This window comes from Oculina patagonica, chromosome 5, assembly GCF_052425735.1.
Source record: "Oculina patagonica isolate OP01 chromosome 5, crgOcupat, whole genome shotgun sequence".
Lineage (NCBI taxonomy): Eukaryota > Metazoa > Cnidaria > Anthozoa > Scleractinia > Oculinidae > Oculina > Oculina patagonica.
The window spans coordinates 17,380,043-17,405,884 of NC_135762.1; the positions used below are offsets into that span (position 1 = coordinate 17,380,043).

Consider the following 25,842-nt stretch of genomic DNA (forward strand, 5'->3'; position numbering starts at 1 on the left):
GTTGAGCCATTTTCATGGCAGCCAGGCATGCGCAAATCAACCGGAAGTCCGATATGTTCGGACTTCTAATCAGAAATTTTCAGGATCGTTCGTTTCCCGACCGCTGGTCGAGGGAAACGAGGACTCTGTGTACGACTAGATTGCCGTCCTTTCTAAACGGAAAAGCTCTTCGTTACTGACAACGCATGCAGCTAGGCCTTTCTCGATTATGCTAGCATTTTTTTCAGCATTTTTTGAGAAAACGAGCATTTTTTTTTCGTTTTTTCTTTTTAAAAGAATTGCTAGCATTTTCTGTCATTTTTCATGACTGTGATCCAGATTTCAGCACTCAGAACTCAGAAGGATAAAAAATCCCAAAGTTTCACAATTTTGATAACTTAATTTTTATTGTTTTCTGTCTGTTTCGACTGTTTGTGCGTTGTGTTCCTTGTGTACTTGTGTTGTGTTACTTGTGTGTGTACACCAACGGAAAAAAGGTATGGGTGGTCAGCGTGTAACTCTTTCTCTTGCTCAGCCAAGATGGCGTCGGCCACGAACTTGCAAGATAGACCAGTTCCATCATCTATAGCAAGAGATCAATCACTACAGTCCACCTCCGGTAAATACAAGCGACGAGGAGAATAAAACTTCAGTCAACAAGATTTCTTCGTTGCTTGTGCTGCTCACCAGTCAGTTTTGTAAAAAAAAAAATAAAAAAAAATAAAAAAAAATGTAAAAAAATGTTTAAGTATCACCTGTTGTTGATATGAGCGTATAATGTAAGAGTTTGTACATTTTCTTCGAAATAAAACAAAGCATTCTTTGGAATTCAAGTGGCATTTTTTAAAGAAATCAGGCATTTTCTTAGCATTTTTTTGGCTTTATACGAGAATTTCTAATAGCATTAAATGCCTGTTTTACTAGCATACCGTAATGATTCGATTAAGCGCCCTTCTTTCAATAAGCGCCCCCCTTCCGAATAAGCGCCCCCCTTCGAATATGTTTTTGTCAATAAGCGCCCCTATTCCAATAAGCGCCCCCATTCTAACAAGCGCCCTCATTCTTATAAGTGCCCCTATTCTAATAAACGCCCCCCTATTGTGGATAACTCCCTAGTGAAGTCATCTACTTAAGTAGATAAACGCATGAACATTTATCATACCGTACATGTATATAATTACTGCTAAAACGAACAATTCTTTTAAAAGTAGCTGAACTTGCAACAATTTACTGCTGTTACAGTTTCTGTTATTGTTAGTTATCTTAATATTTATTAAAGTTTTGTTTTGAACATTTGGTTATTTCTCGAAAAATTAAATAAGCGCCCTGTCCCGAATTAGCGCCCTGTCTCGATTAAGCGCCCTCCCTTGAGGTGCAAAAAGTAAATAAGCGCCCAGGGCGCTAAATCGAATCATTACGGTAATCGAGAAAGGCCTACATGCAGCAAACATATAATAGCAAGTAAGTATTAAAAAGATTTAGCCAAGCCTAAAAGCGGAACTCTCCGGATATTTTCTTTGCCCTTTTGATTTTTTTTTAAAATTCCACTATTTTGCTTGTTAAAGTAAAATAAGAGAATAGTAATGGCCCTGAATTCACTCCTTCAACCTACATTTGTTGTAAACTCTCATGGAATACTTTTCGCTGTGAGTGTTGAAAACGTCACTCATAAGGAATACGAACGCATCAACACTTCCCGGGACACTTGCTGTTTGATGGTGGGTGTTTACAATAAAAAGCTACCAACACTTAACAGATTATGGAAAACAACATTACTTAACAAAGTTTAAATTTTTTGAAAAATTTCATGAACATTTTTTAGACCCCTTGGGAAACGTCAACGCCTCTGCATGCACTGCATGCCGTTTATTACATTTCTACTCGTGTTTCATGCAAAATAGCGTGTAGTCCTCTAAGAGATCTTTAATGTAAATCCGAATTTACTGACTTTTGACGGGAAAAATAGGACTTGAGTCCGCGATCGAATGGAAAACCCTTACCTGGTCAGCTCTCAACTTAAAGAAAAAACACGCGACCCCGATAAGTTTTACACTTTAGAGCTTGGCTAAAACTATTTTTAAAATAGTTTACACTTAAAGTGCAAAATGTTGATTAAGAACGTTTACATGTGTAAAGCTGCTGTTAACAAAAGGTCTGTTTGAAAGTTTTTTAAAAGCGTCCTTTTCAATAAGTTTCCATTGCAGTATGTTGCTACTTGCCTGCTGCAAATATGGCTTGTTGTTAAATCGCACTTCAGTTTTACAATACTTTACCGTCTCAAGCAGGAAAAGTAGTTATAGCAGGTATACTCGTTATATGGTACCAAAATAATGAAAAGGACCACTTGTACAAACAGCAGCTAAGTGAAGCCGGATCTTGGCGTAGAACAGGATCAGCAATATAGAGTAAAACGATAAAGCAAATGCAAGGCTGATCGAACAGCTAAAAAGGCTAAATAAATTTTATTGCCCAATATTTCGGTTAGACAAAACTAACCTTCTTTAGGGGCTGAAAAAGCTAAGTAAAAATGGAAATGGACGGTTGCAATATTTGAAACAATGCAAATTATCGTTATATGACAACTTGTTTTAAAACTAAAACTGTCATCCACACCTAGGCGAACCCATTTACTGACTGTCATGCCGTCGGGCAGGTTAACAAGCCTCTAGCGAACTCCAATGGCAGTTGCGTGATAGCCATACTTCCTCCAGCGGTCACTGGAGCTGTAACAGCCACAGCCTCCATAATGCAGCTCGGTCAAGAAGAAGAACTCGTTTGGCATCATGCGATCAGGATGTGTGATGGGAATGCCCTTGGAGCGCCAGTTCACCGCGGCGCCGCTGTTTTTCATTTTTTTTGGGGTTTGGTTTTTTTTTTTTTTTTTTTTTTTTTGGTTTTTTTTTTTGGAAAAAATCAAGGGGGGGGGGGGGCGGCGATCGGCTTTTTTCTGCAACTTGAGGAGGACGTTTCTCTTGTCCTTGAAGAGGGCGTTGGCAATCTGCTGAGCATCTGGTCTCCTTGTCAGGCTGCGAGGAAGGAAATTGAAGCCGCCTCCACTTATTGCCATCTCACAGTTCACTCTTATGGGTTTGGCGTTTGGCAAGGGATGGATCTTGTACACTTTAAGGACGGACCATTAGAAAAGTGATGGGGGGGGGGGGGTGGGGAAAAAACAAAAAAATTCATGCAAGCCAAAATGGCAAAAAAAAAAAAATCGTGCAAAGGGGAAGGCAAAGAAAAAAATTCGTGCCGAAGGAAAGGTCCTATTAATACCTGTCATCATTTAACACTTGATGAGATCTATTATTCGACGAAATATATGGTGGAGAACGCTGAAAATAGCATTTCCGAGCCTAGAAATTTTTAAAATTTTCTGGGGGAGCATGCCTCCACACCCCCTAGATGGATTGTGATCATAACATTCCTTTAGCTTGTCTCTCTCTAGCCTGCGTAGATTGCTTACCAGTTAACTCATTTCTCAAACAGATTGCAAACATGAATGATACGATATACAGTGGTCTTACTTTCTGTTGTCAATTCCTGTCAAATAGGATTTCTGCAGTAATTATTTATGAATTTCTATTACGTATTGTTTCAGTTTTTGCATATGTTTATGTCTAAGGGCGCATTCGTTTGGGAATATTCCGGAATAAGAATGTATTCCGAAATATATTCTGGCTTTTTTGCTCCTGGGAGCAGAATAGCCGGAATGGAAATCCACGTATTCCGGAATAGGAGGAGCAGCCAAACGAACGCTAAGTCGCATTATTCCAATTATTCTTATTCTGGATTGATCCCAAACGAACGCGCCCTTAGTTTTTCCACGGACTTTACACAGAAATATATGAAAAACACAAATCTATTATACGAAGTGATCGAGAAATTCATCCTGCTTTGGTGTGTTAAGAAGCGAAAGAAGATGTGTAAGAAACTACATAGAATTACAGTGTCAATTTGGGACAATTATGGTGGCGTATGATTGGGATCGCACTTTAAAAGCTGACATCAATTCAAAAACCTCTAATCCATTACAGACAATCAAAAAGATATTTTCCTTATTAACTATTTTTTGTAGAAAGGGGTGGATCATGTAATTTCCAACCCTCGACCAGGGGTGGGTATTTTGAGCTAGAGGTACCCTTGGTACTTATTGACAGTCCCTAAAGGAAGAAATCAATGAACAACAGCATTTTTAAAATATTTAAAAAATAACCAACAAAGGAACATTTGTCAAAAAACATGGTATAAAGTAGCAAAAAAAACCATGGCATTTGTCTGAAAAAAAAAACCGGTTGTCTAAAAAAAAATTCGAGCGGAGGGTTTCACCCGAAAAAAATATTCCTGCACAAGAAATGGAAAGAAAAAAAAAAATTCGTGCAAGCCAAAACTTCCCCACCCCCCCCCTATCACTTTTCTAATGGTCCGTCCCTTACTCACAGCGCAAGGTGCATTATCTTGAATTTCTTGGCAGCTTCTTTAAACTGGAAACAAAAAATAAAAGTATTATATGCACGATTAATTTTTGTGCGATTTGATTGGCCATTTTGCGTCACGTGGCACAAAGTCGAAGGGCGGGTTATCGCCTACAGCGAGTCTATCCCCTTGTACATTCCAAGCTTAAACATAAGAAGCTCTTCAATCAACAGCCCGGTGGAGTTCATTAATGCAATCACCCACGATGTCTCACTTGTTCATTTCTTCAAGAAGGTCAAACTAACTAAACTCTCTTCGACACAAAGGAAACACGCAAAATCACTGACAACATGTCTTGCCGCTTTAAAAACCTTATCTATCTAATCGATTGCAAAAAAAATGCCACTGTCAATACATTGGAGAGACCAAACGCCGACTCAACGAACGCTTCGGACAACACCGCAGATCTATTCTTAACCACCATCAACTTGACGACCCTACTCCAGTATCGCTCCATTTCAACCATTAGCAAAGCCAAAACATTTCATCCCGGCTATCTCTAAAACGAGGAATGGAGAATCGGGGAACGTGGAACGGGGAATGGGGAATCTCTAAAAGGGGGAATCTCTAAAACGGGCAATCTCTAAAAGATGGTATATCTAAAAGAGGGAATCTCTAAAACGGGGAATCTCTAAAAGAGGGAATTTTCTAAATAGGCCATTTCCGAGTTACCCTTTGCTTCTTTTAAAACGAGTCTACGTGCGAAACCATTCAAATGAAAGTGAGTTTAATTTGCATGAAAATGGACCTGTAGGTGAAACTTATTATCATATGAATGGTTTCACACTTAGACTCGTTTTGAAACAGAGACATAGGGTAACTCGGAAATGGCCTTTTCTTTAGGGCTAAGAATTAATGGCACATATCGGGATCAGTTTTCGTCTTTTGTTCTGTTCAACTTGTTTTGGATTGCTCAACAGACTCTGAAGATGGACACCAAAAAACTAGTGTTCTTTTTCTGTTTCAGGGTTACAAAACAAATGTATTTTTAATAGTTTAAAAGGTTTTGTTCTGTTATGTTGGAAAATCAAACGGAAACCTCGCGGAGTTTCGATAGACACTTGGAAACCAGCATCCTGAAAATATGAACCTTAGGGCTTAGGAGTAAAACAGGCACATATCATCAGGTTTAATAGTTTTGTTCGGTTGTTTTGGAGTACTTGACGAAAACCAGATATCAATTTGATGGAAAACGACTGGTAGATACTAGGAAAAAACCTTAATAACAACTTAAGCCTTTAGGTTTAGAGGGATTTCCCGTTTTAGAGATTCCCCGTTCCCTGTTCCTCGTTCCCCGATTCCCATTCTTCGTTTTTAGAAAAAGCCACTCACTGGTTTGTCGCTGTGGTATTGCAGATTTTTATTATTTTTATTATATTTATTTGTCCTCGAACTTTATGTGTTTGAAGATAACAGTCTCCTCGGTCTTGGGTGGCCCTTGATGTTGGATTTTTTTTTTTGGTTTATTTTTTTTTTTTTTTGGGGGGAAAGAAAAAAAAAAAAAAAAAAAAAAAAGGGAAAAAAGGAAAATTAAAAAAAATTCTGTCTGCCATGTTAAGCGGTGAAAAGAAAAACGGTCTTCAGGTAAACCAGCGCCTTAAAACCTTTTATTTTGATATTCCAGATAGAAATCTTCCATGTTTGCAAAATAAAAACATTTCATGGGCACTTTAGCTTGTTCGGTACTTCATTCTTATGGTCTAACAGAACATAGTTGTATGTTTGTTGTTACTACCGCTCTGTCCGGCATAGTTTTGAAAAAGAATTGGTGAAGACTGCGAGCAAACTTTAGGGAACACGGCAGATTTTATTAAATTACCTGTTTTGGAGTCTACCTTTTCTTGCAACTCACCGAGCGGTTCATTAAAATCCTCAGTTTTCTTTGAGCAATCTGAAATGAATTGAAAGCAATTATTAGTGTTTAACCTTATTTAGCATTAGACCGTGTTTGTTTTGACCCTCACGACCGGTGATGTTGGGGAGGGGGGAGGACGGGAAAGGGCCAGATCCCACCCCTTTCCCCTCCGAACCTATGTTAGGATGTAACATAGGCCGGACCAGAAGAGCGGTGCCCTTCTGGGAAGAAGATAGGACAGATGGTACTATTTCCAAGGGTGGTTATAGCACTTACTTTGGGGCGGGCGAAGTGCAGCCTAGGGTGCACTTCCCTGCCACCAAAACCCTTTATTGACTACAAAACTATGGTTTACAAACAACAGAAATAAATAAGAACAACATTAAGAAGGTAAACCTGTCAGTTGAGTCGAAGCAATACACGTTAGCACGAAAAGTAATTTAAGAACTAAATGTTTAGAAGATTTCAGATGACAAAGCTTCCAAAACAGGGAGGGACGGCGGGAAAGCAGAGAACACCTTAGCTTGAAGAGTAGCTCATAATAATGAGGCAGGGTAAGAAATCAATGAGATTTTTCTAAGTGAGGATTGGCACAGAGTTGGGGAGGGGCAAAGCATGCCGAGATCACGTGAGAGCGTGAGTGGAAAATATCTGGGAACTTTGTCATTAGTTTCCCGACAGGAAAGCAACAACTAATTCGTGCTAGACGTTGACCTCCATCGTCAAATTCGAGCTTGCAAAATAAATCCTGACCTCTTCAGTACGGACCTAGCGTACCGAGGCTTCAAAATTTTGGCCTGAGTTCGTATTAAAACGCAGACAAAGATTAACCTGATTAACGTACAATTCATTTCAGTAATAGTGAATGTATATACTTTTGCTAAAGATCTAAATACTGTAATAGCAGGAAATCTTAGCCAGCTTTGCTGAGCTTTTCCGAGAAGATCCCAACAGTTTAATAATCTAATTTACATAAGCAGATAATCTCATTTACAATAAGCAGATAATCTCATTTTCATTCTGATGGCACACGATCGCGTCTGAAAAATTCCTTTATCCCTTGATATAAGAGAAGGTATACAAAGACATGATAAAGCATGTTTTCGCCAGAAAAAATTGTCTGCGTTTGCACCTGCAACAATTTTATGCCGATCCTTATTTCTTTGTTTATTTTTACAAGGTCATGTTCGGACTTACCTCGAGCTTCGCTGTCAGATTTGTTATCTCCAACGCAAATTTCTTCACCCAGTTCTGGAAATCTATCGCAGTTGAAACTCTCTGGCCACGTGAAGTCGACCCGTTTCGTCAACGCTTCACAGCCGTGTTTAGCACTGTTACAGAGATGGCGGCAAGGCGGAACTGGAGTCGCTAAAACCGTGCAGATCGGAGCGTACGCTGAACAAAGGAAATACTTTAAATCGTCCGAGCAACATATTTTCATTAAAGGCCAAAATTGCTTCAGCTCACGCGCAGCCTCTTCTTGCGTTGTATGTTTAAACATGTTTGGAAATAACGTGGTATTGTACGGAAGACCCTTGCAAAAAGGTATGGTCATTGATTCGCACGGTTTCAGTCGGCTAACGCAGGGCAATACTAAACTTAGCCCTAAAATTAGGCCAGGCACAAGAAAACGAACAATGTTCGCACCCAAAACAGCTGTGCACATTTCTGCTCGCATCTCAAGCAAAGTGACGCGCTTTAGGTCGAGAAATGTAGTGTTATACCAAGCTTTTGACTACCGTAATCGGATTGGGTCATGTCAATCAAAGAATACCTGACTGGTTACACTCCTCGCCCAGCAAGCGGTCCAACAAACTAATCTCGCATTGGTCAGACATGGGTTGGGTGAGGAGCTTGTTTTTACTTTTCCATATATTACCCATATCTGCTGGGGTCAATTTAGTTCTTTAGGCGATCTTTATTTGTTTTAAAGTTATATGTGGAGAGTTTCAAAATGGAATTTGAATTAACAGTAGAACAGAGTAAATGAGAAGGGTTCAGAAATTACGGACAAAGCAAAATACTATCTGTCACCCACCGGGCGTTTAATCCTTCGATTGCGTGCAATTTTGCGGCCCAAGTCGTCGATACACTCATGATATAATGATACTTTTGCTTTCCGGTGACCAACTTAACGCGCGGCAGTGCAAATTCCTTCTCATCTGCTACCCGAGAAGGAAACAACAGAGGTCGAAAAATGATAGACTTGCCACAAGTCGACTCTTCTGGGAGACGTAGTCTCGATAACACATAAAACGAATTTTGAGAAAGTCTATGGTAAAAAGGCCGTCCTCCAAAACAAAAATTGGTGTCGTTTTTCTTTCACTCACTCACATAAGCATTACAATCAAGCGTTTTGTATCAACCGTATCAAGAGCTTAATTTCTTGAAAAAACGCTTTATTTGCTTTCGACCTTTGACTTAGTTTACCGGTTTACATACAGCGGATAGCAATCAATCCGTTTTAGCATGTAAACTTCACGATGAACTAAAAAAAAAACTCCTGCAAAAAAGAAAATCGTGACATAATTTTTAGAATAAGAATCAATGGGTCTAGGATATGTAATGCTAAAAAAACACATTTTATACTGTACATCCGCACAATACGTGTCAGTAAAAATATTTCGAACAGACGCACCTTATGGCTGTAACATAAAAATTTATTTAAAAACGCTACATAGATATGGCTTCAAGACCACCAGTTTTAGGCATATGTCATGTCTTTTCGGTATATGAAAGTGATGGATTTTTTCAGTAAAAGGTACCTTATTGTTACTTATTTTCGCTGGACTTAATTTTCGCGTTTTCACGATTTAAAAAAAATTGTTAAAGACCCGCGAAAAATAACGACGCGAACTTTAATACCCTTCTACATAATTGGTTATAATTAAACAACGTTACGCTCAGTTTGCTACATAATTATCTTGGTACAGTCGTCAAACAAGCTCTACTTTGTAACAAAGGAACACGTCAAACTGTTTTAAGTTTCGTTTTGTTATATGGTTTTGTTCAGTCTCATTGGTAACTATTGCTGTGGAAAGTTAAAATCAGTAATGCCAATTTTGAGACTTACTGTTTTAAAATGCAGACCAGTATTTTTGACAATTTTCGCAAAATTTAATTCATTAAACGTATCGTTTTGACCAAATCGCGAAATTTAAGTCCCGCGAAATATGCCCGTTCCATTTTCGCAAAATTAAGTTCCCGCGAAGAGATATACGGGAGGGGTGCCTTTTCGGTCGAAATGGTATATGAATGGGTAAGGTGTTGGATGTTGGGGCGGAGCCTCCCCGCGTACAAAACTTTTTTGAGTGCCCCCCTTAACCCCCGCCCCCTCCCCACCCTCCCCACCCCCAGGTAAGTTACCACGCAAGCTTGACCGAAACGAACAACTCTCTAGAGTCCCGTTGCAGGATCGATTTTGATTGTTTTTAAAACAATAAAAATGACTGGAAGTAAAATATAAATAAAGCTGAAAATCTTTAAATTATCACCAGTGACTTAATTTGTACTGAAGATGATTTTGCAAAAGTGTTGGCTGGGCTTGAAACTAACAAATCACACGGACCTGACAACATTCCTCCAAGGATTTTGAAAGTATGTGCTAAAGAGCTTAAACCTCCTCTTGCCAAGTTAATCAACATCTCCTTGAGTTCTGGTAACTTGCCCAGTGAGTGGAAAGTGGCTAATGTTGTACCGATACATATGTCAGGGGATCACGCCTTGGCAACAAATTATCGTCCCGTGTCATCAAGTATTGTCGTTAGGACATTGAAACGCTTAATCCACAAACACATTATGGCCTTTCTCATCGACCAGAGTCTGTTATGCGACAATCAACATGGATTTTGGAAAATTTCGCTCTTGCCTCAGGCAGTTGCTCCAATTACTACAACATTGGTTTTCAACGTTGGACAAACATGGAACAGTAGATGTTATGTTTCTAGACTTTCCAAAAGCGTTCGACAAAGTCTCCCACCAACATCTTTTTTTAAAACTTAATACCTATAGAATTAAAGGCCAGTTACTTGGTTGGATTAAAAATCTTCTAGTTGTAGGAAAGCAGAGGGTGGTTATTTAAGGTCATGCATCTAATTGTCTAGAAGTCACATCGGATTCCCCAAGGGAGTATTTTGGGACCACTTCTAATCCTGATTTACCGAAATAATTCGATTAAGCGCCCGGGGCGCTTATTTACTTTTGGCATCTCAAGGGAGGGCGCTTATTCGAGACGGGGCGCTTATTTAATTTTTCGAGAAACCACCAAATGTTCAAAACAAAACTTTAATAAATATTTAAATAACTAACAATAACAGAAATTGTAACAGTAACAAATTGTCGAAAGTTTTGTTACTTTTAAAAGAATTGTCCATTTTAGCAGTTAATATATACATGTACGGTACAGTGAACGTTCATGAGTATATCTAGTCGACGTTGATGACTTCAGTAGGGGCAGTTATCCACAATAGGGGCGCTTATAAGAATAGAAGCGCTTATAAGAATGGTTATTGGAATAGGGGCGCTTATTGACAAAAACGCATTTGAAGGGGGGCAGTTATTCGGAAGAGGGCGCTTATTGGAAGGAGGGCGCTAAATCAAATCATTATGGTACATCAATCAGGGGCGTAGCCAGCTTTCTGAAGAGTTGTATGCCTGGCCGCTTCTAGAGGGAGGGGTGGGGGGGGGGGGGGTCGAGGTTATGCTCCAGATAAAGGCCCTCTTAAGTGCAATCCGGCAGCACCTAAATTTTGGCATTTCATTGCCGAGAATGGTCCGGCAATTTTCACTCATTGTTAAATATATAAACGCACTTGCCTTTAACGACACATACCTATCACTTTGTAAAATAAAGTTCTCGAGCACTTGCCTTTAACGACAGATACCTATTACTTTGTTAAATAAAGTTTTCGAGTTCGAGTATAAAGTGCCAATTTAACGATATATCCTTCCAGACGTTTCGAGCTTAGCGACTTACATTCAGTTAACACGGCTGACTTGTTCACAATGAGTCGCTTTTCCTGACGTTTTCGTTGTTTGTTCCTTGTACATCTTGAATAGGGGGCAAAATAAGCGCAGGATTTGCATATTGACATATCGCTTCCGATTGGTCTATAAACAATGGAATTGATTTTGCTTGCGTCATAGCTTGAACATGCCCCGTACCTCCATCAGCTCAGGTAGTGTTCAACGTTCCCATGATTCCATGGGTCATGTGCTGTTGCACGGCTCAATTCATATCTATTGGCCATACGTTCGATTTCATTTTCCCTTTACTACAATGTCCATCGATAGTTACGGCGCGCACTCTTTCCTGGCAACGCCCCAGTCTTCTCGAAGGACCAGTTGTAACCCAGGCCTTTGGTAGGGTTAACTACTTTGTGCTCGAAAAATTAGGAGTAATGCATCTTAAAATAACCACTGAAAACAAACAAAGAAAGCAGGAAAAAGGGAAGCTATGAAAAAGTTATTTCTCATCTAAAGGAATGTAATGTCCAGACCCGAATCGGTTTGAATTTTCCCAACAGTGCGTAAGTCCTGATTTCTGAATAGTGTTGTGTTTGGTTTTCCTTAGTATCAGTTTATACTTCGGGAGACTGGAAACATTGATGAGCAACAATGTGAATTCTTTTGTTTCCTTTTTATTTTATCATAACACATTTTGTTTTAATTATCAACTTTTGTTATCACACATTGTCATTAACTTCACACCCAGATAAATCTTTTTATACCGCTCTTTGCTTTTTTTAAAAAGAAAAGAAAATCAGTTTTCAGCCTTCTTCCCGCCGATATTAGAAAAAGTTATCCGACATGTCCTCATCAGCCAGTGAATCAAACATTGCTTGATTTCTTTTTATTAGGCCACATTGCTGGTAGCACCTCATCTTCCTTGCCTGACAGCGGTTTGAGCATTCGTCGGTGATGCATTGCATAAGACAACTCCTGCCATAATCCATACAGTAACAAGCCGGTGCTGAGTCAGCACTCTGTAGTACCGCCAGCATTAGAATTGCAGCAATTGTGGCGTACAACACGTGAATCCTCATCTGGAATAATTAAAGTGGCAGTGTAAGTCTAGCGGAAAGCTGAGGATCGATATATCGGAGTGTCTAAAGAATTAAATTTACTCCTGCAGTTTGAACTGGCTCATATAACCTGCACATAAAACATTTATATATATTTTTTAAAAAAATATGGATCTGACAAGAAATGAAAGAAGTAAAGCTAAAAGGGAATAATACCAGAAGTACTCCATAGTACAGCTTTCCTACGCTACTCTTCTCATTCCAGTATTAAATCATTTGTCTAGAAAGGCGCTAGGAGGCTAAAAAACAGATACCCCTAGGTGTTGAAAAACCCTTGTAGGAGAATGTGATTGGAAATCGTATGACGTGAGCCTACTATCTTACTTGACGTATACGCACCATACCTCTGTGAGTATTTTCTATTCGCAAGAGAGCAAATACAAGGAAGACATGCACCTGTTCTAAGGAAATAAAATTATCCCCAGCATCATCTTAGTCCTGTTTCGATGTACAAAAATAGGGCCAGGATAATGTTTTAATTACGTTTGACCGTTCTGAAAGCGGCAGCAGTAGTTTAGAGAGTCCAAACACTATTTGGATGATGGATATGTCGACACTGAAACCACTATTCATCACATGACTATTCTGGGAATAATGGCCATAGCCAAAACAACGAGTTCAAATTAAAAAATAGCGCTTCATGAATGCATTCGTTAAATTTTTAGTTATAGTTATCGTATTTGTAGGCTTTTTGCATGAATAATTTATCAGTAATATAGAATGTGGTTATGAAAGACAAAAACTTCTGCACGGTGCGTGGTTATCTGTTATTCATTTCCCTATCAATAGCATCATAGTGTAAACAAGTAATGAGCGTGTTATTGCCTTTCTGTTCGGCCCTGACAAGTATTATTGACTCAGTTATTATTCCTTTTCTTCCTCTTTGTTTTGTAATAAATGGAGTAATTTTGTTTCCGTCAATTCAGCCTCATAATTCTGACATGAAATTACCCGTTTCACACAAAATGGGCGTCTCCAAATTCACTAATCAAATAACATTATTTGAATTCAAAAGTGTTAAACGGATGAGGTGATAATTATTGTGTGAACAAGATAGACAGTAAATTATATCAATAATTGGTGAAAGAAATCACTCTGTTTTTCTTTATTGAGCTACATATCAAGGTGTTTTCATTCATCATTACTACAAACACTCACTGCTCCGATCCATTCACAGTATAGTAAAGATTAATTCTCGTGTCACTGTTCGATTTTTGTTTCGTAGAACTTTACTCACAAGGTTTGTAAGATTTAGATTACTCTCTAAAACAGAGTTTTTTAACAGCTAACTTTCATTTCTCTTGTCATGAGCCAGTGACGAGCATTGACAGAGTAGCGGAAGAAACAGAAGGATAGAAGGAAGTTCTTTACTTCTACGCACTGTATTTGTTTGTATGCATGACTGGAAGGCAGTTTCCACCTTGCGTTCTTTTACCATAGAATTACGTGTGGAAAACCCGAAAAAATGCTTGTTGTAACTGTTAGGATGAAACATATATTTAGAACACACGAAAAATATGCTTTTCACTCACAGACTATAAACTGAAGAGAAAATGAAAATACCACATGATACTACCATTGTAAATGACGAGGACGTTCAATCTTCTTTGCCAATGGCACGGGTAACGAAGATTTTATTTCAAGATATAGATTTGGCTATAATTATGTGTCCACGTATCAGTTTTCCGTTGAACAAAGCTAATGTTAGCTCGTACAATGGTGTCCAAGGCTTTCAAAGCTCACATCAGCCAACGTTTCTTTTTTAAGTTTCAAGATAAAATGAAAGGAACGGAAATATAATAACGCTAAATACGTCGTAAACAACCGTGCAATCCTGAGATTATTCTGCTGATCAGTCAGTCCATACGGTATGTGGACCAAATATTGTTTAACGACTATTTCAGTTAAACTGAACCTCTGCAAATTTCCGAATTGTGGGTACGGTATAAGCTTTTCTTTTACACTCAGTGACCAATAAGTGTGAAACTCGTATCAGTTTTTCTTAGGTTTTCGGCAACAATTTGGCTTGCAATCGACCTGTAATGTTCATTGATGTAAAATTTACTGTTAATTATATTTCCACAAGCAAAGAATTTCAAAACAACTCTTTCAACCTACCATGGTTTTTCTTTGTTTTGGTATCGTCAAGGTGGATCTGTAGAAATCTCTTCTTTTCACGGCTATTTTTTTCTTTACCTACCTTTAAAATAGTTCTTGTTGTTCAGTGCTTTTATACTTTTACCTCAAATAGATTAATTCCCCCGCTAACTGCCTCTTAACACCTGTCACTGCGATCAATTATCGTTCGAGGTCTCCACTAATCAACTTCTCCCTTTCTACTGGAGATAAGATGTGCAAACAATCATTCTTTTCAAACCAAACCCATTGTGGGAGTTTTATTTGGTAGGCATGTTTAATTTACAGATGGTGGATGCGTAAAACATATGCTTTGAATATAAAATGGTTTTAGCGTGGCACGATTTAGCTGTTCGCAGATAATTGTTCAATTGTATTTTGTGGGAAAGGTAACACGAAAGCGAAACTCGACAATTATTGCCTACTATTCCGCATTTCGCATCGTTTCTTTCTATATATTTATTCAAATTCTGTTTTAACCTTGTTTTTTTTATCTGTGGACACAAATATACTTGTCAGAGATTGTAAAAAAATATATTTTTTAAATTTGCGCAGTACTCTTGCAAAATCGTAATTATTTATTATCATCATGTCGACCGAGAAATGATTCATGGCACACACGCTATATGTTGTCTTGACACACGAAGGCGAGTTATAAAAGGGACAGACTCCACCCACCATTGCCAACTCCTTTCATGATAGTGCGCCCCAGTTTCTTCACCCGAAGCACGAAAATGAAGAAAGAAAACTGAGCTGGAGTCATCTATCAATGCAAAAAGACTCACAACAAGTACAGTCTATTAGAATTCAGTGAGTGATATAAGATTTTATCATCTCCGTAACTTGTTTAATCCTCTGTTGCTTAGTAAATGAGTGCTTTGACTGTGTACCTTGATAAGTTCTGTGGGATATCTTGAAGTGATTAAAATGAACCTCAGCGACACACAAACTTATATTTGCACATTGAACTTCGTTGTTCTTTCAGAGGAGTCCTTTCCGAGTGACTCTCTTTCCATGTCCTCTCTGACTGTATCTGGTGAAAGCAATGCTGGATTTGATTCACAATTCATATTGCGAAGACTGTGCGCCACGCGGAGAAACTTGCGGTTAGCATTTAGCAAATATGTGATAATGAAAATGTCATGGATCGGCTAGCCTGCGCGATGGGGAGGAATCTCTACGTGGCACAAGTGGCGAATCCAGGTGTGTTCAAAAAGTTAAAATAGGTTCTTCTCGTTTAAGAAATAAGGGGTAGTGAAGGTTGTTGTTGTTGTTAAGGTGGCCATGGGTGCGTGGGTGTTGGGATTTGCTGCTCTACTGGGATGCCTATCGTTAAGGTATGACCCTGCGGGTACCTCATTCTTTCTTACGGGGATGTTTTATTGATATTTTTTTTGAGAATTCAACAGGGTATCCATTGCTTTTTTTAACCGGATCTCGTTGAACATGCCAAGATTAAGACGCCAATATTAAGGCCCTAAGCTTAAAAGTTGTTCCTAACGATTTTTTGTTGGGCTTATTTTCGGTTGTGCCTGTGTGTGTGTAGAGGGGGGGGGGGGGGGGCTAATAATCTGACGAAATTTGTGAAAATGTTTGCGTTAAGTTTCGAGGGGATGTTACGTCCGAAAAATCAAGGGCGTACAGAATATCGTTAAACTTGTAAACAACGATATGGAACACAAAACAAGTTCTTCAGTCGTTAACTGAATGAGCATCACAAAACTCACCAAGCTCTGCCAGTAGATGGCTTTGCGTCTGAGATTTGGGGGCTTGTTTTCGGTGGATAGGGAGGGAGTATAAGCGGAATAAACGATGTAAAATTATCATGGTCATTATTATGTCGTTCTGTGATGAGAGAAATCGGAAAACCGCAGCAAAGAGGATATCAGGTTCTCGATGTCGCTGAATTATGCTATCGAAAAATGGAGAATGTCACAATACAATTCAACGGGAGTAGCAGGAATATACAAAAAGTATGCAAAAATATAAATAGGGATAAGAAAAAATATTAAGATTGGAAAAAAAGATTCAATGAACTCAAAAACAACCAAAAATTAAAATAGGATTTTAAAGCAAATTTTGAGAAACAAGTTCTGTGTTAAGATTTAATGTGAGGTTTGTCAAGTGAACATCGATGCTCGATAAATGTGTCTTTAAATTTTACTTATCTATTTCGCCTAGTATGCAATTGGTGGCGATTACATTAGAGTAAATAAGGTACTTTGTGTTACATTGTTTAAGCGTTTGTCAAATCTAAAAAAAATGTTACAAATCCTAATAAAATTATTGGATAAAAAATGACTTTTTCAGCAAGCTAAAAATAGTTTACGCTTAATTATTTCCCGAACAAATTTTAATTAATACATCACAATCAATTCTAACTTTTGGGCCCCCTCACCCCAAAATTCGTTCCTACGGGCCTGACTGGAATACTGATTACACAATTTTTCACTATAAAGAAGGTCTTAATGGGGGGGGGGGGGGGGGTTGCTTTAACGAGCGGGGGGACAGCGTCGGGCATGATCCCCGTGTCCCGTGGGACGAGAATGCCGACCTCCCCACGTGATCAGGGCCTTCCCTCTGATGGTGGGGGAGGCGCCCGAGCGCACCGCCCCCACACTTTGGTGGGGGGGACGACCGGGGCCAGAAGAGGGAAGGACGCCAGAGACGGGGAGCGGATGGAGCACACGACAGGACCAGCGGAGGCGAAAGTGAATGATGGGAAAGAGCGCACGGCGGCGCACAGAGACTTGTTGCCTGTGGATTGACAGTTCAATTTTAGTGCTTTTGACGGTTGACGGTTATCAAAAGGAAATTTCTTCCATGAGTTGAAGTTAATATTAACTTTTTTGTTTCTTTTTGAGATCCAAAAGTCCGAGAAGATCAGCTGAAAAAATGAAATTAGAAAGACCTTAAAACCGTTCTGCCGGCTAATAATAACTGCTTTTTTAAAACTGCTATTTACTTTTGAAATCTACCTCAGTAAATTAAATTTATTTAAGTGATCGCTGATCGGCTTCCGAAAACGCGCCGCACACCCCTTACACAACTTTTCGGGGAGTACTCCCGTGGCAAAGCCCGAGGGGGGGACTCCATAAAGTGACGGGGATGCTCGTCGCTCGCTTAGGGGTGTAAATTTCGGACTTTGGTCTCGCTTAGGGTGTTCCGGGAAAAAACGCCCAAAACGCCAATATTTTTAGCCATAATGGTCTCGTTTAGGTTACACACGAAGAAATATACAAATATAAACTCCATTCTTAGTTTTTTTGTATCTTTTAGGGGCAAGAAAGGCTGAGCCACACCCAGATTGGTCTCTTTTAGGGTCCATTCCGACGAGCATCCCCGTCCGTTTCATATGGGAGTCCCCCCCCGGGTGGCAAAGTCTTGTCCACTCGAGCGTCTTTTGTCACTAAACAGCATGAAATAGCAATGTCGTAGATTATCCTTTCAAAAAGTTAGAAAAATAAAAAATATATATACATTTTCTTTAAAAAAACATAATTGAATGTATATTTGTTTCTGACATCGTTTGTTGTAATGAAATCTTCAAGGTGATGATAAAGTTATATTTATAATAGAATACGAAAATATGCTATTTCAGGCAACTAATTAAGAACTCAAAACTTTAAATTGGTGGAGCAAAAGTTCTTTATTGGCAAAATCACGATCACATATCAAAGAAGGATAATTTCTGAGCATTGTAAATGACACTTTCATACAAATTGAGATAGACTTGAAATAAGTCAGGCCGACATTTTTCAAGTTTGCCCGAATGCAATCCGTTTTAATCTTCTCGAATTTTGCCCATCCATGACTCTTTTTGGCCGTTTTGTGTTTATTTTGCGTTCTACTACAGCCCGGGGGGGGGGGGGGGGGACTCGCATATGAAAGTGACGGGGATGCTCGTCGTCTCGCTTAGGGGTGTAAATTTCGGACTTTTGGTCTCGCTTAGGGTGTTCCGGGAAAAAACGCCCAAAACGCCAATATTTTTAGCCATAATGGTCTCGTTTAGGGTTACACACGAAGAAATATACAAATATAAACTCCATTCTTAGTTTTTTTGTATCTTTTAGGGGTCAAGAAAGGCTTGAGCCACACCCAGATTGGTCTCTTTTAGGGGTTCTTTTCAAAATTTCCGACGAGCATCCCCGTCCGTTTCATATGGGAGTCCCCCCCCCCGGGTACTACAGTTCTATGAACATTTGGTCAGTGTCGAAATTGCCTAAAATTGCGTGACATAGCCACTTTAAGGAGTGGCACAGCACACAAACACCGGAAATTTCATCATGTCGATTGTGCCGGGGGTGATCCAGTTGCATTTCCCAGCAGTTTTTGCTGTGTGCGTGCAAACCTCACCAAATTTGAAAGTGCAGACATTACCTTTTCCCAAACTTGAATTCAGTATGATTGTTTTCGAATTTTTCTGGCATATCTAGTTACACTTTTTATTTCATTACGTTTTATTTATTCGATTGTAAGCTATGACTTCATGACGTGACGTTGGCGTGACATGTGGACATTCGATCGGCGTGGTAAATTTAGAACAAGACGTATTGGTGTAAACATCCAAACACGTTGCGGGTATAAGATATTGCTGACCTTGCTGAACTAAAAGTGTTGATCAATCAAACGAGCTGAACCCTTAAATAGGCTACAATAAGGCTGTGCGCGAAGCTTAGACTCATACTTGGCTGACTAGTGGTGAACAAGATCAGCGTCGACTAACTTGCATGTACAGTATTTAATTTGTCATGGATGGAACGTTGGGGTCGGAAAATCACTCAAGCACTGTATCTTCTGTTAATCCCAACGATGGGAAAAATCTAAGCGATTTTGAGGTGAAAATCGCTCCTGATGAGACGAATGGTTCACCGTCCACGAGCGAAAAACAAAATATGGCACCTGAAGACGAACGCCACGCAGCCGCTGAAAACGACAATGAAAGGTAAATTTCCCAGTTACGTACTTTGAAAAAGTCCTTTATAGGTCTTGCTTTTTTTGCTTGCTATTTTTAATTGGTACAAGAATATCTCTGAGTGATGAAGCACTTCAAAATAGGATAACTAAATAAAAACAAATCCAGCGCCATGTTACAAAACTGTTGCGTGACCATGTTTGGCGAAGTTTAATATTTAACCATCACAAGAAGGTTAAATTTGCAATTATAAGAAGATTCAATATAAGCTCGGTCTAAATTGTAAGATATACATTTGATGCAACATTTTGAAACAAATTTAAGTAGCTACCCTGGGTACTAGAGGATTTTCTTACGCCCTGGTCACTTAAAAGCACGTGAGAAACCAGAGGAAGGAGAACATAAATATCTGTTTGATTATTTACTTATAAAACCAATGTTTGACACCTTATGGAGACCTTCTGTATGAATTATCAATATCATACGTTCCCTTAGATCCTAAACAGCTTTCCGTGCTAAAATTTCTGATCTTGACATTTATAGTTTAGAGCTCAGTTCAAACTTCAGTACAATACAAGGAACGCTCATACTTTATTGTTTTAACTGGTATATACTTAAAACCGGAAACAACGAAACGAAAAGAGCGAAACCGCTAAAACGACCGAATAGAAACAAAATCACCGAAAGAAACGAAACCCGATACAATTATTAACCGTAAACAGGCTAACCTGAGCGTTATACAGGCTTTAATACCGCAGGGAGGTCTGAAGGTTTCGTGTTAGCCGGCAAGAATCGAAAAATGGATTTCGCTTATATTATAATATATTCTATTCATAGGTAGGCCTTTATATGAAACAAATCCATCTTACTTTTTTCTGAATATCCTTTTTTTTTTTCGAGAAAATCGACAATACTTGAACCGCCAAAATGACACTTTCAGAGTTCAAAATTTATGCCGAGTTTCTTAGCTTTGCAAGAAAAAATAAAGCACTTTGGATGGAAAATACCTGTTAAATGTTGGAGAATAACATCAAATGAGTGCGTGAAAAGCGATTTTAGCTCTTCGTTTCCTCTTATTTACAAAATATATATTTTTTTTTTTAACATAATTTTAATTCGATTCAAAATAGGTCATTCGTATCGTTTAATTTAAGTATGTACGAAGCGAAATAATTGGACGAGAATAAGGTATTCAAAAGACAAATGGTTGTTCTTTTAGATCCCAGAAGGATTATCCCGGAAAATCATTTAGTGCGATGCTTTCGAGTCGCGAAGTTGCTTAATATTTGTCAACTAACTGACACAAGAGAGAGTCGATCTCATCAACTCACAGGTAGCCAAAGCTTTTAAGCTTTAAAGATACGACTGAGTGATGTGAAAAAGGTATGCAATGAGGCAAATTACCATCTCAGGAACATATCAAAGATTCGCAAATATCTCACTCAGGACTCTGCGGAAATTCTCATTCACGCTTTTATTGGTTCCAAGCTCGATTATTGCAACTCAATTCTGGATGGTATTCCGAAAACGTTAATTTGTATATTACAGCGTGTTCAGAATACAGCTGCTCGCATTGTCACGTTAACAAGGAAATATGATTCTATTATCCCAATAATGTTTAAGCTACATTGGCTACCCGTACAATTCCGTATTATTTTTAAACTACTGTTATAATAGTCTACAAAGCACTCAACGACAAAACACCATCCTATGTTTCTAGTATGCTAAGTTTTAGAAAGTTCTCTCGGTCACTACGTTCCAGTGGCCAAGAACTGCTAACTGAGCCCATGGCTAAACTCAAGACCTACGGAGACCGGGCGTTCAGCACTGCTGCGCCAAGGCTGTGGAACAACCTGCCACTGAGCATCCGAAAATCGGCATCAGAAGACATTTTTAAGAAGAACCTAAAAACTTATCTTTTTAAAGAAGCCTATGACATTTAATTTTTATTTCTTATACACGTTTACTTTAAGTCCAGTTAAATAATCATGATATTTTTAGTTTTTAAATTTTACTTTTAAAACTTCACTCTCTGCATGTATAGATATTTTAGCTCAATAGATTAATTTAGTTAGGTATTTTTATATTTTATTTTTATATTTTAGCATAGTGATTGTAAAGCGCTATGAAAGATTAGCTAAATAGCGCTATAGAAATGATTATTATTATGATGTGTGTGTGTGGTGATTATTATTATTATTATTATTATTATTATTATTATTATTATTATTATTATTATTATTATTATTCATCAGTGCCGTTGATTGGGTGATGATGTGCTGATACTTTTCTGTTGCGGCATTAACACCAAAGCTAAGTCGCTTGTACCGGAATATTCCGTCATAAGTTGCAAAATCAGTGATATCCCTAGAATTAGTATCCACCTCGATCTGGTAGAAACCCCATCTCAAATCTAATTTTGAAAACACAGCACTCCTATTTAGACTCTGAAGCATTTTGTCAATGGTAAATTGGTATGGGCAATCTCTCACGAATAATGGCTTCGTTAGCCCGTCGCATATCAACACATAACCTTATGTCCCCTGACGCTTTCGGTGCAACAACAACAGGGCTAACCCATAGCAGGCCCATCAACCTTCTCAATTATGTCCTTTTCAAGAAGTTCGTTAACCTTGGCACTTACCTTGTCTTTTAGTGAAAAGGTCACTCTTCGTATCTTTTAAACCACCGGACTTACACCAGGATCAACATGTAGCTTTAACTGATAGTTCTTTAGTTTTCCAATCTTGTGGAACACACTGGGGTATTATGCTTTGAGTTGTCCTACAAACGTGTCATCGACAGTGTTACAGTTCCCTGTATACCAAGAGTTCCTGCCGGATCCACATAAAAGAGTCCAAGATATGTGGCGGTCGAATATCCTTACAAAGTAACAACGCCCTGTTTTTCACTAAGCCGCGGTATTGCAGAATATACAAATTAGACAAATGTCAATTTACAATGTATATTGTGTAAAAATTTACGTTGGTGTCTATTCTCGAAATTACCATTACATACACTCTGTATACACTTTTGACTTTAGACGTAAATAGACGTCTAAAGTTTATAATTACACACTTTATACACAATAGACAGAAAAGACACAAGTCCGAGAATACACACTTTATACACTTTTGACTTAAGACGTACAATTGACGTCTAAAATGTATAATTATACACTTTATACACAATTGACAGAATAGACACAAGGATATTGAGTCAAGTCCGATGAATATACACTTTATACACTTTTGAATTTAGACGTAAATAGACCTCTAAAGTGTATAATTATACACTTTCTACACAATAGACAGAATGACAGGGAGATCTGAGTCAAGTCCGACAATAAACATTAATACACTTTTGAATTTAGACGTAAATAGACCTCTAAAGTGTATAATTATACACTTTCTACACAATAGACAGAATAGACAGGGAGATCTTGAGTCAAGTCCGACAATATACACTTTATACACTTTTGAATTTAGACGTAAATGGGCGTCTAAAGTGGATAATTATACACTTTATACACAATAGACAGAATAGACACTTTATACACTTTTGACTTTAGACGTATAATAGACATCTAAAGTGTATAATTATACACTTTCTACACAATAGACAGAATAGACACAAGGATATTGAGTCAAGTCCAAGAATATACACTTTATTTAATAAACGCTTTTGACTTTTGAAATATAGTAGATGACTAAAGTGTATATTTTTGGACTTGACTCAATATCCTCGTGTACACTACACTTTAGATTGTTTTAAGCCTTCGACTGAATAACAATGGTCACCAAGAGTAAAACACTACCCATTTAAAAAAGTCACTCAGTTAAAAATGGTTTACACTTGCCGCGAATTTAAAACTGAGCTAAGCGTACCATCTGACTCAATCTAACAGCCGACAGCAATGGAGCACACCAAAAACGTTAGTGATCGGGAGCTCTTTTCAGAGCTCTTCGTGGCTCTTTGACAATACAACTCGATCAATTCATTACTTCTCCATATGGTACCTCCAAAAAAGATTTTTTTCCAGCCATTCGTTACGGACAATCGAGAATGCATTTACTACATACAATCTGTGCGCAGAAAGATCTTGACAGACTCCTCGCGAACAAAATTTAAGATTATCATGACTGTCGACCACTATTGTTTTCTCGTCATCGACAATATCAAATCTACAAAATGACATTTTTAGAATTAGAATTAAGACAGTGTGTAACAACAGCTGTTTCTAATTTTAACTTTCTCTTTCTCTCTGACTTATTACGTATCTAATTAACAAAACTCGTGCAAAAGCTGTGAAAACACGAGAGGTCTGCAACTCTGTTACTACAGCTGCTTTGTTGGTGTTTTGACGCCTTTGAAAGCAAACTTTTTGACGTGAAGAAGTCAAACTCGAGAAAGCGATTTCATCAGTGGAACTACCTTGATGATTTTTTGTTGAATATTAGGGTCATAATAGTTATTCAAACCCTAAACCTTAATTCAGTCTGATGTTAGACCGCGCTAGAAACGTGGCCGTTATATACTTTATTATTAGTGATTTTAGGGTTTTCTTTAACAACGGACCACGGAGAATTAACGAAAACAGAGCATGCCATGCAGTCGTAACTTTAATTGGATCGACGAGTGAAAAATTTTGTCGACACTTAAACGTTGGCCAGGGTTAATGAGAGCGTGCGAGAGTCTTTAAAAAGCTTAACGGTGATTTTACAATTGAGCAACAAGGGCGTCTTTCGACGATATAAAGGCTAAAGCTGGCTTATCCGCGATATCTCCTGTAAGTCAAAGACAACTCCGTTTAGTCGCATCTTTTTTGGAAATAAAGTTGGCTTCACAATACGACAAAACTCTCCTTTTCGGTAACGAGTAAAATATATTTTTATCTCCAACAAGGACGAACATTTGAAGCTCTAAATGTTAGCTTTGTCAATTGTTTGGGTTGAATTATAATTAGCTGGGTTGCCATGGTATCGCAACATGGTCTTTTAAGAAACACGCAGAATTACAGTAGCTTATCTTCTAACTTGCCAGTTTTGAGATTGTCAACTGCAACGGTTTGGACGTGAAAGCAAAATAAAGGATAGATACTCCAAAGATTGGAAAACTGTTCTCAGCCACCTTATTCTTACCATAGATGTGTGTCCTTAACTAAAAACGTAACGCGCGATGTTTAAAACTCAGCCACCACAAACTATATATTAACTTAAAGATTTTAAAATACACTTTCTGGTAAAAATTGTTTCGCTTTATTTTTATGTAACCGTAAGAAGAGAATGACTCAAGTCCAATATAGTGGTGTATCCAGCGGTGGTGTTACAAAAAGATCGATATAAGGAACCTCAACCATAAACAAATTAAATAGGCCAATTAAGTTCATTGGAATATATTGACCAAAAGATGCGGCAAACTGTAAGATTATTGTGTTTTCGTTTCATTTTGTATAGTGGTGAGAAAAATGAGAAAGGAGGCAAGAAAGGCAAAGAAGAGAAGCCACCGGCTGTTCCTTTACTTAAACTGGTAAGCTGCTTCTGTTTTTTTTTTCAACCCTATACACATTTAATTTCTCTTTACAATCTCATTACACTGTCAAGTGGACAAGTGATGAGAAGAAAGAAAATCATCAACTGGTGAACATTCGCGGCGAGGTAAATATCCACTACGTTCACCGACACTGAGGTGAAAAATTGTTTGAGTTTATACCACACAAGTTGAATAACTAGTGGACCAAAACATCACTTTCGGTAAACAAAGCGACGCGCGAAGGCAGTTTGTCTCTCTTTAACTGCTCGGAGCTGAATTGTACTTTGCTGATCACCTCCGAGTCAATCGATCAATGCGCGCGAAAAGCACTATTCACTTGTGTGGTATATACTTATAAAAAATATAATAAAAATGTATAACAATCGCTAAAGAAACCTAAGATTCCCGTTGACCTTTTGGATATATAAAATATGTTCGCACTGCATACTTGTGTGACTTAAGAGCTTTCAGTCTTTTGTTTACACGCTGCGTGTATGATCAGTTGCTGTTTGTTTCTCTTATCTGTCCCAATTGCTTTGCTGATCCCAACCTGAAATAAGTTTTTTAGAGAAAACAGAAAGAACAGGAAAAAAAGACCAAGAGGAACAAAGAACACAAATGGACTTTGGTTTTGAACCGGGTCCACTGGATTGAAAGCCAAGGCCAGAATCATACCACCGTGCAATCATGTGAAGGAAGAGAAAGGACTCTGGGGACAAGGCTCCAAACATTTCCGATCTTTGCATGGTGTGGCATTACACACTTCGTGTAAGCAAAATGTGCATGTGGCTTTATTGTTTGCAGTTTTTCAAATTTAAAACACGAGATGTATTCCTATACACTGTAAAGCTTTATAAGGTGTTTTAATA

At 38.4% G+C, this 25,842-nt stretch overlaps 3 protein-coding genes and 1 long non-coding RNA gene across 5 annotated transcripts in view; 1 reads left to right on the plus strand and 3 right to left on the minus strand.

Annotated features, from left to right (window-relative positions):
• Positions 1 to 2,480: 2,480 nt before the first annotated feature.
• On the minus strand, positions 2,481 to 3,085 carry LOC144655036 (uncharacterized). The gene is made up of 2 exons (XM_078515256.1): positions 2,913 to 3,085; positions 2,481 to 2,819 (listed from the first exon to the last, which is right to left on the minus strand). The coding sequence occupies exons 1-2, from the start codon at positions 3,044 to 3,046 to the stop codon at positions 2,645 to 2,647; spliced, it is 309 nt and encodes a 102-aa protein (XP_078371382.1). The 5' UTR covers positions 3,047 to 3,085; the 3' UTR covers positions 2,481 to 2,644.
• A 1,303-nt stretch (positions 3,086 to 4,388) lies between these two features.
• LOC144653964 (protein mom-5-like) lies at positions 4,389 to 7,866 on the minus strand. 2 transcript variants are annotated; one of them, XM_078514100.1, is made up of 3 exons: positions 7,505 to 7,866; positions 6,272 to 6,343; positions 4,389 to 4,460 (listed from the first exon to the last, which is right to left on the minus strand). In XM_078514100.1, the coding sequence occupies exons 1-3, from the start codon at positions 7,860 to 7,862 to the stop codon at positions 4,456 to 4,458; spliced, it is 435 nt and encodes a 144-aa protein (XP_078370226.1). In that variant the 5' UTR covers positions 7,863 to 7,866; the 3' UTR covers positions 4,389 to 4,455. The 2 variants fall into 2 exon arrangements, with proteins under 2 accessions (XP_078370226.1, XP_078370227.1); XM_078514101.1 differs by having other exon boundaries at positions 4,429 to 4,460; positions 6,305 to 6,343.
• Positions 7,867 to 11,930: 4,064 nt separating this feature from the next.
• Positions 11,931 to 14,800, minus strand: LOC144653098 (uncharacterized). Its single transcript, XR_013570668.1, has 2 exons — positions 14,509 to 14,800; positions 11,931 to 12,351 (listed from the first exon to the last, which is right to left on the minus strand). It is a non-coding gene; the product is annotated as an uncharacterized LOC144653098 (long non-coding RNA).
• Positions 14,801 to 19,047: 4,247 nt separating this feature from the next.
• Positions 19,048 to 25,842, plus strand: part of LOC144653097 (ATP-dependent translocase ABCB1-like) — a 30,361-nt gene continuing 23,566 nt past the window's right edge. The window contains 2 exon segments of the mRNA XM_078513023.1: positions 19,048 to 19,471; positions 24,898 to 24,970. Of these exon segments, the coding sequence (XP_078369149.1) occupies positions 19,278 to 19,471; positions 24,898 to 24,970 (267 nt within the window). The 5' untranslated portion in view covers positions 19,048 to 19,277.

Bases quoted from the DNA above. Each gene is read 5' to 3' on its own strand.
- LOC144653964 (XM_078514100.1), bottom strand. From the start codon at position 7,862: ATGACCATACCTTTTTGCAAGGGTCTTCCGTACAATACCACGTTATTT. The intron at 6,344-7,504 runs GTAAGTCCGAAC...AATTCATTTCAG, and splicing joins ATCTGACAGCGAAGCTCGAG to ATTGCTCAAAGAAAACTGAG.
- LOC144655036 (XM_078515256.1), bottom strand. From the start codon at position 3,046: ATGGCAATAAGTGGAGGCGGCTTCAATTTCCTTCCTCGCAGCCTGACA. The intron at 2,820-2,912 runs CCGCCCCCCCCC...AATGAAAAACAG, and splicing joins TTGCAGAAAAAAGCCGATCG to CGGCGCCGCGGTGAACTGGC.